Source organism: Eutrigla gurnardus (genome assembly GCF_963514095.1).
Source record: "Eutrigla gurnardus genome assembly, chromosome: 1".
NCBI lineage: Eukaryota > Metazoa > Chordata > Actinopteri > Perciformes > Triglidae > Eutrigla > Eutrigla gurnardus.
In genome coordinates, this window is record NC_139915.1 from 10,550,387 (window position 1) to 10,565,206 (window position 14,820).

General features: G+C 40.6%; 3 protein-coding genes across 4 annotated transcripts; 1 reads left to right on the forward strand and 2 right to left on the reverse strand.

The window, feature by feature from the left end:
- Nucleotides 1–235: 235 nt before the first annotated feature.
- On the forward strand, nucleotides 236–5,264 carry LOC311017196 (C3a anaphylatoxin chemotactic receptor). Of its 2 annotated transcripts, none has more exons than XM_084015407.1 (3): nucleotides 236–316; nucleotides 1,541–1,684; nucleotides 2,241–5,264. In XM_084015407.1, the coding sequence occupies exons 2-3, from the start codon at nucleotides 1,562–1,564 to the stop codon at nucleotides 3,195–3,197; spliced, it is 1,080 nt and encodes a 359-aa protein (XP_083871533.1). In that variant the 5' UTR covers nucleotides 236–316; nucleotides 1,541–1,561; the 3' UTR covers nucleotides 3,198–5,264. The 2 variants fall into 2 exon arrangements, with proteins under 2 accessions (XP_083871533.1, XP_083871534.1); XM_084015408.1 differs by having other exon boundaries at nucleotides 296–316; nucleotides 1,577–1,684.
- Nucleotides 5,265–5,417: 153 nt separating this feature from the next.
- On the reverse strand, nucleotides 5,418–10,771 carry cenpq (centromere protein Q). Its single transcript, XM_084015427.1, has 8 exons — nucleotides 10,432–10,771; nucleotides 10,264–10,330; nucleotides 10,002–10,110; nucleotides 9,496–9,564; nucleotides 8,626–8,755; nucleotides 7,995–8,114; nucleotides 6,037–6,111; nucleotides 5,418–5,657 (listed from the first exon to the last, which is right to left on the reverse strand). Exons 1-8 carry the CDS (start codon nucleotides 10,534–10,536, stop codon nucleotides 5,505–5,507), a joined length of 828 nt encoding a protein of 275 aa, XP_083871553.1. The 5' UTR covers nucleotides 10,537–10,771; the 3' UTR covers nucleotides 5,418–5,504.
- Nucleotides 10,772–11,802: 1,031 nt separating this feature from the next.
- On the reverse strand, nucleotides 11,803–14,635 carry mrpl16 (mitochondrial ribosomal protein L16). Its single transcript, XM_084011816.1, has 5 exons — nucleotides 14,415–14,635; nucleotides 13,852–13,923; nucleotides 13,531–13,679; nucleotides 12,818–13,111; nucleotides 11,803–12,190 (listed from the first exon to the last, which is right to left on the reverse strand). Exons 1-5 carry the CDS (start codon nucleotides 14,482–14,484, stop codon nucleotides 11,999–12,001), a joined length of 777 nt encoding a protein of 258 aa, XP_083867942.1. The 5' UTR covers nucleotides 14,485–14,635; the 3' UTR covers nucleotides 11,803–11,998.
- Between the last annotated feature and the right edge of the window lie 185 nt (nucleotides 14,636–14,820).

The window sequence follows — 14,820 nt, forward strand, 5'->3', positions numbered from 1 at the left end:
GTAACGTTGTTCAGGTTTATGCCTGTCAGGTTAATGTTTAATCACAATGAGTTGATAACAATCTTTGCATACAGAGGAAATGACATTTTGTTGAAAATTAAAAAAAAAAGAAATGATGTCTGACAGATAATGAGGGTGTGTTGCAAGCACACAGGAAAGAGAGAGAGAGGAAGAGAGAGAGAGAGAGAGAGAGAGAGAGAGAGAGAGAGAGAGAGAGAGAGAGAGAGAGAGAAAGATTGTTCTTATAACCAGTAGCCGCTCCTCTTTTTCTTAATCTCACGATTCCTTTCTCCCACACACAAGGCAAATCAAGCAGGTAAGAAGCAAACTCTTTAAATCAACATCCAAATAAAGCAGCTTTAAAGCACCAACTTCAAAACAATTGGAAGTCCTAAATGTCTTGGTCAATGCAGATTGAAATAGGAACTTTATGAAGGACCAACCTGATTTTCATAACTTAGCACAGGTTTGCGGTACGGTGAGGTGTGCGTTAACACAGGAGTGTTTGCATGCATGCTGTTCTCATTCCAGCTGCACAAACAGGCCCGGTCTAGATGTTCACGCAGGCTGGGCCGCGGGGCCCGAGGTTGCTACAGGAAACAAAAATAACAGATTCCTTTCCCTGTGATGATTACTGCTAATACAACTTTTGACACACGTCCTGTAAGAGTGTGTGTGTGTGTGTGTGTGTGTGTGTGTGTGTGTGTGTGTGTGTGTGTGTGTGTGTGTGTGTGTGTGTGTGTGTGTGTGTGTGTGTGTGCACGCTTGTAATAATCAGGGTGTTGGGACAAAAATATAGTTTGGGGACTCAACGCTCATTTGCAGACAAACCCTGATTTTTGTGTATTTAACCATTGGATGTTGTATTTGTTTATTTGTTCCGAACAAGTAAAGACATAAAAGACATAAAATAGGAATAAAAAACAACAAAAATCAAAATAGTCAAACAACAAACAAAACAATTTTCTAAGCTTAATGAAGGTTTTGGGGGTAAAAATGTGGTAATGTTTAAGGTAGTCTCCAGAGAAAAATTGTGAGTCAATGCAATCCTCTTAAGTGACAAAAACAAATGCATTTGGGGGAGTTGGTTGCCATATAATGTGGATTTCAGTGCACCTTTGTCGCATAATACTAAAAGATCAAATATACAGCTGACTTTTAAAGTTCTCTGAATTACAACTGAGCCAATGTAAGGAAGGAAGTCTGTGGTGTCATGTCACTGTTGTGTGTGTGTGTGTGTGTGTGTGTGTGTGTGTGTGTGTGTGTGTGTGTGTGTGTGTGTGTGTGTGTGTGTGTGTGTGTGTGTGTGTGCGTGTGTGCGTGTGTGTGTGTGAGATGTGGACATCTGCCTGTCTGTTTTTCGGAAGCTGAAACATGTGAAATATGTATGCAATCATGCATGTTTCATATTTTCCTCCTTTTTCAGTGGTGAAATGAGTTGTTTGCATTTACCCTTTTATATTTCTACCGAAATCATAGAAGTGAAGCAAAAAATAAACTGTAAATCTGTGACATCAATTGAACGCCTTCTGTGTTTCAGCTGATCATCTCAGTGGCTGATATGAATGGGACACAGTTTTCTGCCCAGGCAATGAACCGGACCATTTCCAGCAGCAACGCCACCACTTGGCAGGAGGAGGCCATCAGGGGAGTCCAAATGACAGCTACTCTGCTCATCTTCCTGGTGAGAAAGCCTTTAGAAATACATCGCCACTGCACATTGACAAATATACAGTATAATAGTGGGCATCGCCTGGTAGTTATGAGGTTTGGCGGCAAAAAGCACTATCTTGTTCAGGGTCACTCAATGAATCCGTCATCTTGAACTTAAACATGTATGGGTGTGCTCGAGATATATTAAAGAAAACATTTTTAGGAATAATCTCTCACTTGCCTTGTGATGAGTTGATACCACTCTCATGCATTCAATGTAAATCAGGAGCTAAAAGCCAGTTAGCTTAACGAGCAGCTTGGCGCTCTTTGTCCAAATGAGATGTAGTTTTTTATGTGCAAGACTGCTACTTGGCCAGGAGCAGTGATTTCTTGGACTCCTGCAAAGAAATAGTCCAGCACATAACCACCTCGCAAAAAAAAAAAACTTTGCTTTTTGCCCCAGATATTACTAGTTAATTGGTGAATTTAGCATTGCTGGCAGGCGGATTTTGTTTCACGAAATGTATGTATGTATTGCTTTGGAAGTCTGTCATCCTGATTGTAATTTGTTGTCCTGGTTTCTCGAGGTGGGTGTCCCTCTGAACGGGCTGGTGGTTTGGGCACTTGGGATGCGGCACAATCGGTACCTGGTCCGCAGAGGCAGCAGTGAGGAGACGCGTGCTGCCAGCAGTTTCCGTATTTATGTCCTGAACCTGGCCCTGGCGGACCTTGTGTTGCTCTTACGCACCCCCCTCATGCTGGGCTTCCTAGCTGACAACTACAGCTGGCCATTCAGCCATGGCTTCTGCCGCCTGATCATATTCCTGCGAGGCCTTGGCTTATACGCCTCGGCCTTCCTCCTGTGCGCCGTGGCCCTGGAGCGATGTCTGTGCCTGCTGAGGCCCGTGTGGGCTGGACTGCGACGCCCCCCCTGGGCCGTTCCTCTGGCCTGTGGTATCTTGTGGTTCATAGCCACCACGTTGTCCACTCCCTACCTCTTTAGTGCCGTCCTGAAGGAACGCAAGGGGAAGCTACATTGCCAAGAGAGTGAGACGTTTGACATGGGGCTGTTTGTCACAGAAACAATAGCAGGATTCATTTTGCCTCTGCTGGTGTTCCTGGGAAGCAACATGGCTGTGTTGCTCACCATTCAGCGATCTGTGCCTTTATCACCCATCTCCGCCACGCCTTCATCAAGCCGCAGGATGACCAGGATGTACCACGTGCTGTTTTTCACCATGCTCCTCTTCCTCACCTGCTGGGTGCCATATTTTGTTTGTCGGTTCCTGCGTGCTTTGGCCGAGGGCCGAGCAGAGTGGGGCACGTTCTATGTAGGCGCACTCCGTGGCGCGTACATATCGCTGTTCCTGGTCTACGTCAAGTGCGCACTGAACCCGGTGCTCTACGTGTTTGCAGCCCGGGGCCTGGGCCGTGCCGTCCGAGCGTCGGTTGTCTCCACTCTGGAAAGACTCTTCAACGACGACTCCATGGATTCCGTACGAAGGAAGTCACTCAAAAACTCACTCAAAAACTCCCAGATGTAGCTGAGATGCAACTCAACAATGTGGTTTATATATACAGTGATCAGCCATAACATTGTGACCACCTGCCTAATATTGTGGTCCCCCTTTTGCCAGAAAAACAGCCCTGACTCATCGAGGCATGGACTCCACTAGACCTCTGAAGATGTGCTGAGGTATCTGCCACCAAGACATCAGTAGCTTGCGAGGTGGGGCCTCCATGGATCGGACTTGTTTGTCCCACACATCCCACAGATGTTTTGGAGACCAATTCAACACCGTGAACTTGTTGCGTTCCTTAAACCATTCCTAAACCATTTTTGCTTCGTTATGCTGCTGAAAGAGGCCAATGCCATCACGGAATACTGTATCCATGAAAGGGTCTACATGGTCTGCAACAATGCTTATGTAGGTGGTACATGTGAAAGTAACATCCACATGAATAGCAGGACACATTGCCCAAAGCATCACACTGCCTCCGCCGGCTTGCCTACCATTAAGGCTTGCCTACCGCAAAGACTTGCATACCGCTAAGGCTTGCCTACCGGTAAGGCTTGCCTAGCGCAAAGGCTTGCCTACCGCTAAGGCTTGCCTAGCGCTAAGGCTTGCCTACCGCTAAGGCTTGCCTAGCCATCACAATTTAGCCGTTGTCAAAGTCGCTCAAATCATGACGCTTGCCTATTTTTCCTTGCTTTTAACACATCAACTTTAAGGACAAAATGTTGACTTGCTGCCTAATATATCCCACCCACTGACAGGTGCCATGATAACGCAATAGTCTGTGTTATTCACTTCACCCGTCAGTGGTCATAATGTTATGGCTGATCATAAATAGTTATATGTCCTGTAAATGCCACTGTGACATCAGCATTCCAGAGAAAAACCAGCTTATGTTCCAAGATTTGTCAGCAACAGTGAAGGACATGAGGAGGAATGTGCATCTCATCGAATACTGAAGCAGGCCAGCTTCCTAAGAACAAGATATAAATGGACACACAAGCCAACATGACTGAAGACTCCAGAAATGTTGCTTCTGTTGCGGCACGCTGAAGGCAGGGTCATAATTGGGGCGTAAACATGTTTTAATTCATGAATCATCTTGTCTGTTGGGTCATAAGCAAGGGAACACCTTCATGGTAAATACCAAGCCGAAGGGAAAACAATTACTCAAGTTCCAGTTTTCCTGGCTCCCGGGATAACCTTTGTCATGTCGACTCCTTCCTGATAACACACCATTAAGCTTACATCTCTACCATGGTCCAGGGAACACAACAATGAATTTATCTTATCACTATCACTAATATAGTGAGTCCGATCCATTTATCTGCTGAATTCATGTTCAAGAAGCCTGGACTAAACAGGTCCTGGTCTATCTGATACTAGTGCTCCCTATTATTAAACCAATGAATGTGTGTACTGTAGGTCTTTAGGCTCTTAAGAGGACTGAAGTATGAGATACTGAACAGGAAATATATACGTTGCAGGACCATTATCTCCAAATCAAATCAATGTGCCACATCTATATCCAACTGTTCTTCATTTAAGCATAGCTTTGTTCTTTTCTTCAAGCACACCTACCCTGTCATCGTTGACAAAGGGAATTCATTGTAGCACCTTACATTTATACTTTTTCTTTGCAGTAAAATATGAATGCATGTCAGTTTCTTTAAATGGCATCAGTTTTATTACATCTGATCATACAGTCAGTTTATAATACAGCATATACTCGTGTCTTAAAGGTTCAACGGGAAGATTTTAAGTTATGAACAACCAGTTATTTGCAAGTACAGTATTTTTTTTATACAATGTATGTCTTCTTGTGTTTAAGTTTGACTACAGAGATGCATATAGTACGCTCCATCTCTCCCTATGTTTCTTGTCTGCCTCTGTACTGTCAGCTTTCCAATGAAGACAAAATGCCAAACAAATGTAATAAAAGAAAAAAGAAATGAAGACAACTGGAGAGGTGCAATAAGCAGCAAAGTGCAGTGTTTTAATTAGAAATAAATGGCAGTTTTTGTTTTATTTTACCTGCCTATGATTTCACCAAATTGTTTTTTTCCAAATTAAAAGAAAATGAATGAAAATGAATGGTAAACATCTGTCTGTTCCTTTTTTTATTTATTTTTTATTACTGTTGCATCTAATTCTTCACATATTGACCACAATGTTAAATTTGATTAATGCAGGTGTTGCACAACCACAAAAAGTGGTATTGAGTAATATTAAGACAGAGTAATATTTCCCCATACAGCAAACTTCTATCTGTAAATGTCCATTGAAAAAAAAGGATTTCAGGGCTGTGTAAACAGATTTGACGATGTTCCCCTCTCAAGCCGGGTTGAAGAGCTGACGGGCATGTTCTTGTGCCCGTTGAAGCAGCTCCTGGGCGCCTTGAATGGTCTCTGATTTCTGCAGAATTTCTCCAAGTTTCCGGGCCATAGTCTCAGAGTCATTGTCTGGTATCATTTTTTTTAATCGAGCCTGAGGAAAAATAAATAAATAAAAACTGCTACTAGTTTTGACAGCATTTTGTAAAAATGTTCTCTGAATATTAAACAAGAACAAAGCTTTATCCCATTGTTGATACCATCAACTCAGACAACGAAGAACCCCAGATGTCACATTGTCCCTCTGCCTTGCGTAAGGCATATTTCATTTTTTCTTCTTCACAATGTTCCAAAGAAGTTGCACAACAGAGAGCATGTTTAGACTTTCCTGTAAAGTTGGAGAGGAAGTGCCCACTCACATCTTATTCACACATCAATGTGTTAGCTTGTGAAAACAGCCACTGTGCAACAGGGACAAGTCAAGCTCATACCAGACATGATGCAAGTGTGTTTTGTGCACCTCTCACGCTCACCTCTAATGTTGTTTCGTCTTTGGGTCGAAGGAGAGGAGGAAGGTTGAGAGTTGCCTTTTCAGCTATCTGTAAGATCTGTGTCAACACAGACAGGAGGAACAATTCTGTAATGAGTCAAATAACATATTTATCTCTTTAGCTAATAGCCAGCGTTAACATACAGTAAGAACGCTTTACACTTCAAGTACATCATAAAAAGCTGTGACATTTCCTGCAGTTACAGCTCAGATCTAATTTTCGCAAGAATAAACCCATTATGTCTGCTTTCACTTTTCAACATGCTGTTCAACCGATTCAACAAGATGAGGACAGACAGGCTGATATTTCTGTGGGGAAATGCAGTCGACCACTTCTCTTTCTGGGTCAGCTCAATGCTTATGTGTAACAGCTTATGTAATGCGGCAACATTTGAAAGACACTTTTGTCAGAGTTAATAAATATTTGTAAATTATAAAAAAGACGCTATGACAACAACAATATCCGTCAGAGTATTTGCCAAGAGCTATCTTATGGAAATAATGTATCAAGACCAAGAGATTCTGCCTTCCAAACAGGTTTGGACATGTCTGCATGTTTAAGTGGAGAGAGATTCAAAGATGATCTGTTGGATACTGTAGACCAGTACAAGGATGGAGAAGGATGGATAAAGCAGATAAACCAATCATTTTACAAGACATTTGCGTTTCATAACTGCAAATGAAAGAATGAAGCTGAAGTTCGAGCTGAAACGGCATTTCCAGAGTATCTTTCATACTGTGACGTATTTCCGGGTGAAACAGGAGAGACAGACAGGGCATAACGTTGATAGGAATTTGTTCTGGAGATTGATTAATAGATGGATGTCATGATATTATTGGTTGAAATTGCTTGGTATGAGCATATATGATTAAATAGGGGCACAATATGACCGTGGACATGATCTATAAGGGTAAAAAAAGGGCATTTTGCCGTTTCAGCTTGATTTTAAATGGCCCTTCACAAGCATGCCTGAAAGCAGACAAAGAAACAACTTCCTTGTTCTTAACAATCAGCTGCAGAATAAAGCGATAATGATATAAAGATAATAACACCATATATTAAAAGGTCAGGGTTGTAGTCCAGAGAGCAGGTTTAACAAACTCTGAGCCAAACCCTGAACTCTGAGTCGACTAACCCTGAGATGGGCAACTTCATTCCACAACACTGTTATGTTAACTCTGAGTTATGCCTGCCGACTACAGTCATCGTTAATGCAGCACCTATACTACGAGTCACCATGGCAACCAGGGAGAAATAAGGATCTAAGGATGCATAGAATTGAAAATTCTTGGCTGAAACCGAAAACCGAAAATGAGGAAACCAAGGCCGAAAATGCTTCACACCAAAAGAGTTAGAGATGATATTAATCAGTTGTTATGGAGAGATGAGCTGATTCTTAGAAACAGAGCAAAACAGCTTCAGCAAAGGAGAGACAGTTGTCAAAGTAAATATCAGTGGTTATTTAAACTTGTAGTCGCTTTAACCCCCAACAGAATGCTGCTTCAACACACAGCAATGTCCTTAAACATTTCAGAAAACTCCATAAAAAAATCTAAGAGCTATGCAAAGAATCTGCTCTGGTTGGAGATTATGTCGGCGAGATGAATTGTTGAAAATGTAAGGCCGGAGAATATTGTTGAGAGGACTCAAGGACACCCTACAGTTAAAACAAGCAAATAAAAAGGGGAGGAGACGGATAGGGAGAAACCCATGGGTTTGTTAAAGAAAACCTGCCAGCAAGCAGCTAAGGTTCACAGAGTCCTAAAACTAAAATTTAAATTCACTCTTTTTGGAACAGAAAACCCAGACTATCCCTCTTCTCAGGGTTAACAAACTCAAGAGTTTTAACAAAGCTTTCTGGAATACAACCCAGGACACGAAGACATTTTGGTATGTTTGTGCTTTTTATTTCTGTATGCTGGCATGTGTGTGTTTTGCACCTCTTTAGCTTTCTCCTCCTCCTCCTCCACCTGGTCTCTCAACATACGGCATGAGTGCTGTAAAGAGACAGTCTGCTCTTCTGTCTTTTCCAGAACATGGACTACAGCCTTCAAGTCTTCCTGAAAACCCAGACAACACAACAAGACACGGCGTAGCACAAATACAGACATCATTTACTTAATTCAATTGCAGATAGTTAATTAGGCCTTTTCAAACTTGCACTACATGATGTACTATAATTTTAACGATTGATATGTCGATTATTTTTCGCATGAATCAATTACTCATTTAGACTATTAAATGCAACCATAGTAAAACATGTCTATTGCAAGGTCCACGAGACCACGGTCACATTGGATATCAAAATGGTTATTTTTCAACCAACAGCTATAAGGCAGAAAGTTCTCACTTTTTAGAAGCTGAATCTTTAAGTTTTGTTTAAGAAATTAGCTTAATGATGAAAGGCTGGGCATAATTGTTAATGTTAATTAATCTCCCATCAAAATGTTTCAGTTATATCAACTAATCGTTTCAGCAAAATGCGATTTAAAAATGAAATAAATGTTTAAAATGTCACTAAGAGTATCACAGTCTTGCTGTACCAGCCTCCTCTGACTGTATGTTTCTCACCTCCAGAGTGCTTAGATTCGTCTTTCCAACCACAGACTTCTTGGCCTCCTCCTGGTGGAGTTGATATGATCGCTCCCAATTGTTTTGCTTCTGCAGTGGAACTTTGAGCTCTGCACATTGAGCAAGAAACCTAGAACAGTTTGGATATATGTAAGCAAAAATTCCAAAAATAATTATTATTTTGGTTGATAATTTATCTACGTTCATTTTTTTCACTGGAATCATGATGATCATTTATGAAGTCAGGTTTTTATTTGCTCTTATTCATTCAATGTCACTGAAAGCGTTAGTAAATATAATATCAGCTCAACATACCCAGGATATCTTTTTGTTATCTACCTTAATCAACCCCAACAACAGCAATCACACTAAGCGGTCTCCTCAGGCTGGTTATCAACCCGGTGTTTCCCTATGTAGCTGAGTGTGTTATCATAAAAGGAGCAGTTTTTGCAGCATGTGACCTATCGCAAACATGGAGTCCACTGTCAACTGAGCACCATATTTTACAAAATATGAAGCAGTTAGACACATAACCAAGGCTAAAAGCAACACAGGTGCGGATGGCAAATGCAGGAAGGATGGTGCGAAAAAGAATCACCAACTGTGTAAATGTGTATTTGATTAAATAAATGTGCTGCTTAGAAGTATTTTGACAAAAAGTCATTATAAAAACGGGCAGGTGCTAATTTCTTGCTGGTTGGGTGTGCAGCATTATTTACCATGGTGATGTACCTGTACAGTAATAAGTGCACAACCATCCCAAACCCAGGGATAAACTTTAAGTTACCTCCCTAACCCCGGAATGCTTCGTATTCCAGGCCTATGATTCATGCCATTTATTTACATCTACATTTCTGACTTCTTGCTTACCTGCTTTTCATTATGTTCAAATGTTCCTGGCTCTCTTTCTTCTCTTTCTTCCTCAAAGCAAGTGTTGCCCTGGGAAAAGAGAACAACGTACCCTTAGAAAGTTGATATTGACTACTATTTATTGGGAGCAATTGATGTGCATCCTACTATTGATGGAAAATTGCGCTGGCTGGATGGGTGTCATTATAACCCAACCCAGAAGAATCTGTTTAAGAATCTGATAACATACATGTCAGTGCTCTCTTAAGAATATGAGTAAAGTTGACATTTTGGTAAATTACCTCAATCCTAGTTAGCATTTTTGTACTGCAATCTGTTACTAATCAGTCAACATATGTATACACCAATTATATCCAGCATCCACACCAAATTATCATCTTTCTGACAGTGTCAATCAGCTGACGGCTGTGCTGTTGAATTGAATGACATACAGTTGTACAGGTTTACCAAATAGAGTGGGTCACCCAGTATATACATCTCTACATCTTCAACATGGTGAAACTCACAGTATTGACAAGTCCAGTATGCTCTCCATAGACTTGATGGAGGACCCTGGCATCGGCTTCCAATTTTCCTCGCCTCTGATTTTATTTGCGACCGAGGATGCGCCTTCAGCTTTTCCGGGACACGAATAGGAGCAACACAAGAAAACAGCAAGTAGAAACAGTGCATTTGGTGTGCTTTGACGTCTCTTTTACAGTACGCTGCAGCATTGCCCCTATATGATCTAACATGAAAACATCTGAAGAAGCACCCTGCTGTTCTCACCTTTCCTCTTCCGAGCCGGTTTGGGTTGGCTGCCCTTGCCATGGTTGTTTTCGCTGGGCTGCAGCTCCTATACAAACATCGTTGAGGCGTGCGGAGCAATGTTAGGTCACATTACTTAACAGGGGACCGACCGATTCAACATCAGCTGGAGTGTAAACAACATATTACCTTATGCTCCGATGCTTGTTGTCCCGTCGTCACATCTGCCTTTTTCTTGTTTTTCAAGTTAGGTGGTTTTGATCCGGCCCGGTTAGAAGCTCGTGCGGGCTTCATATGTGCTAACGTTAGCTAGCTTGGTAAACGATTAAAAATAGAAAGCGAATGTAACTACGTAAATAGACCAACAGTGAAGTAACAATACACAGAGACTATACTCATTGTAAAAAAAAAAAAGTAAGAACAAACGCTAAAACGTGTTGTATGCCGTTAAGACACAAGTGTAGTAAAAAGAAATAGGAATAAAATCGCAAACAACAGCTACGTTTTCGCGCTGTTGTTTTCAAACAGTTTTGAGCACATTCAATGCGCATGCGTGAATGCCAATAGTGTTTCCGGAGTGAGACCTGTCGGTCAGTCTTCTCAGGCTCAAATTATATTACCAGGTTCAAGCACAACATAGCGAGGCTTCATATTCAGAACTATAATGAAACGACTTAATAAATGAACCTCCCTGCACAAACAGCTGCCTTTCATAAAACTGAAAACTGATATCATACAGTGATCACAACGCCAGGACGAGTACGCCACCTGTAAGGTGATACCCAGGGCATACAATACAAACCCTATTTAACAACAGTGGATTGAAGCCATTTTGGGAAATGTGATGGAGATTATTTGAAACACTTTTGAATAAAAGCATATTAGTGTGGCTGATTTGTTAATATTATACATTTACATTTAGCAGACGTTTTTATCCAAAGCGACTCACAATAAGTACATTTGTTGGAAGAAAGTGTAACAGTTTATCACTATCAGTACAGTAAGGATTATAAACAATGTACTGGTTGGTAAAATTTGGACAGCATGTAATTATATCGAAGATAAAACAACTTTTTTTCTTTAATTTTCTCAGATATGTTCATGTAGAGGTGCTATTAAAAGCTAATGGTAAATGTAATTACAGGCATCAGGGTATTACGCAAAATGTACCCATTAATAGGGTAAACGCTTCCATTTACTTCTATACCATCTCTGAATACAGAAGTGAAAACTGCTGTTGCTTTAATGCAACAAATAAGAGAAGGTACAGGATTCACCCAAACAGCTGCTATATTTTGTCTTATCTTACTTTTGGTTTTACCAGTAAATTAACAAACCAGCAATTGAAATTCCAGATTAAAAATATGTACTTAAAATAGATATGGGTGATATATACTCAACTTACTACATAATAAAGACGTAAATAATTAGGGAATCAACCATTTTGTTTTTATTTTTTCCTACATTAGTGAAATGGGTATATTTGTTTTCTTGTTGGAGCAGATAAAGAGACAGAAAGACCTTCAAATTCAATATGGTCACGATTTTTGAGCCACAATGTGAAAATTAAACAACATCGTATTTTTATTTTTTTTAAAGCAGAAAAGGGACGAAACATTCCTCTAACAAAATGTCCACTAATATGTTTGCATAAAAAAAATAGAGAAGATTCCCCAAGTATGAGTTGCTTCTTCCATGGTCTGGTCTGAATGGTGTTACAGTTTGACACTGAATCAATTTCTGTCCCTCAGGTCTGTCACGTCCTCCACGGGAGGTGAAATTTGCCTGTGAAGCGTCCATGGTGACGCAGGTCAAACGGGCTGAGTACTTTCCTGATTCCCAGCATGTTGCCATGTGCTATCTCCTTGAAGGTCCAGGGATTCTGGTTGTTCTGCTCCATATCAGCCTGCTTCTTTTGCAAGGCTGCTAGGCTCTCTCTGCTCATCACCTATAGGAAGAACACAATACAAGCAATTATTTTTTCCCGTTTTAGTTATTTAACCCTCTGAAGATGTTCAGCAGTAAAGTTGAAGGCTCCGTCCACTCAAGATGTCTTTTGGTTATTCTTACTTCACCTGGAACCTTCAGTGCACATTCAGCGAGAATGGTTTTCTCAGTGAAATAGTAGTTTTCATTTTGTAAAAATTTTTTTAAAAAATTGCATATTCATAAAATCTATTTTTCGAGAAGGAGAAGCCAGGTGTTAATTAACCTACCCTCATTGATATGAATGGGGTGGACAAAATAAGAAAAATACCTGTCAGTCTCATGCAATAGCAATTTCAGAGCACTACAGACTGCTGCCTCCAAAAGCATTAAATTGGATCAACACTTTTCTAAAATAGTTTAAGCAAAAAACAAACATTATGACCTTCATGAAGATGGGATTTATTGTAAGACTGCTATATATTAGATTGCTTTATTTCCCTAAAAACTGGCAACTGCATGTAAAACACTGGCAACTGCAAATGATTCACCAAAGATATGTTTTAGACAAAAGTGTTCAAACTAAATTACCTGAAATTCTTTAAGCATAAAATACATAATGGCTAAAGTACAGCATCAGTCATCTTACCTTGGCAGGGAAGGGTAGCTTCTTTGCCACTTCAATCAAGATATGCTCAACCTCCCCCAGCTCCACCTTTCCTCCCACTTCCACAATTAAACGACCATAGCGAACAGGTGTCACATAGTGGTCGATGGCTCCCTTGCCCCCACCCATGCGCTGGCCCAGACCTTTACGTGTTACAGGCTTGTATGGGCCATTGACACGCCAGCGAGCAAATGTAGTCCGGGGATCCATCTTGCGATTGATGGTTAAACGGATCATCTCTATGTGACCCCAATGGAGGTAACCTCCTCCCATTGCCTGAGCATCAAAGAGACAGAGAGAGAGGGAAGTCACATTAAATGTCATGCTTTTATTAAACACTTTAACCATTACGATGTGGCTCTTTGGATGGGATGTTGGAGTACAAAAAAAACAAAGATGGAACAATCAAAAAACAAAAAACAATCATAGAGTCATCTACTATTTTGCATATACGTGAAGCTGAGGTGAAAAGTTGCAGTGTGATTCTGTACTGGAAATAAGAAATGTCTAAACACATCCTGTAAGGACTGAAATATATAGTAGTTCCCGTTATGAGTGAGCTAGTAAAGAGGGTTTAATATTAAAAGGCAAGTCATAATATATTGCAGGTAACATATTGTTCATAGACTTTAACACTTCCAGCGTCTGTCAGATAATACTAAACATCAGTGTTTACGTTACATCAATGCACTCACCACAATAGCGTACTGCCCTGTAGTGAAGGCGTTTGCTGCCCTTGCAGGGCCTTGGATATCCCGCAGCTTCTTCATTTCTTTCTTGGCCTTTTTAAAGTTAGGCACCTTGTTCATAAACTTAAGTTTGGGTTTCTCTGGCAGCACCACATCTTCAGGTCAAAACAAGAGGAAAGAACCATAAGCGACATTTATGTACAAACACATCTACCGTATACATGCATACATATAACAATGTTTAGTGTTACATCAAATAACATATAATCAATTTTGGGGGGAATTACTTGAAGCATACTGATAAATGTCATGAGGATGAATGTTTACCACTGTAGTCTGGGGGGATTTCATGCGTCTTCAGGCCAGCAGCCAGGACTTTGATGTGGCTGTGTAGAAGACCTGTGGAACAAACAACAGAAGAAGAGTTGTCACATTACAGCTGATATAGCAGTTCTCAGGTTAAATCTCTTCAAGTTTCAAGAGTTATTATCTGATTTTTGCAGTCTGTATAGATTAAAACCCATTTGGATGCACAGTAGCATTGCTAACAAAAACTCAACTAGAGACTTGACCACGTCTGAATTGTGTGTGTATTTGCAGTGTAGGGAGACAGATGTTGGATGTTAAACCTTAGTCTTTACTTGTCATTGTCCTGAGACGGTTGTTGTTCTTGTGTCTCCCCACAGAAACCATGTTAATTGTAGGTTATCTTTGTCAGCATTAACTAACAGTGCTTGCATGTCTGTAAGTTTTGACCTGCACCGCGGCACACAAACATTAAAATAATATGTTTCTACTTGTAATAATGCATTTATGACATGCTATGAAGAAATGCTATGAAGACACAGTGAACAACAACGTGAACGTTAGCTAACTTGCGTTAACATCACCTTGTTGGCGTCCGTGAGCTCGACACATGCCGGTCAACCCTCCGACGGCAGCCCTGACGAAGGAAAACATGATGCTACCTTGGAAAACGACACTATAAACACTGAACGGTCACTCTGTGTGCACGATATACGAGCATTTTACGGTGGATAGCTAATTAAACATCTAAACTCCGAGGAACATCACGCTCTGTACAAGGTCGCTGCCATTGCTGTTTCTCTCACTTCCGCTATTAATAAGATATACTTCCGGCATGTGAGTGTTTTCACAATAAAATCTCCATCTCTAAAATCTACAACCTGACAGAACATGCGACATAGCAAATTTGGATTATGTATTTATTTATTTTGAGGCTAAAGAGGTTTCATATTTGCTGTAATGCATGATGTTTAAAGATGTATCTTTTTT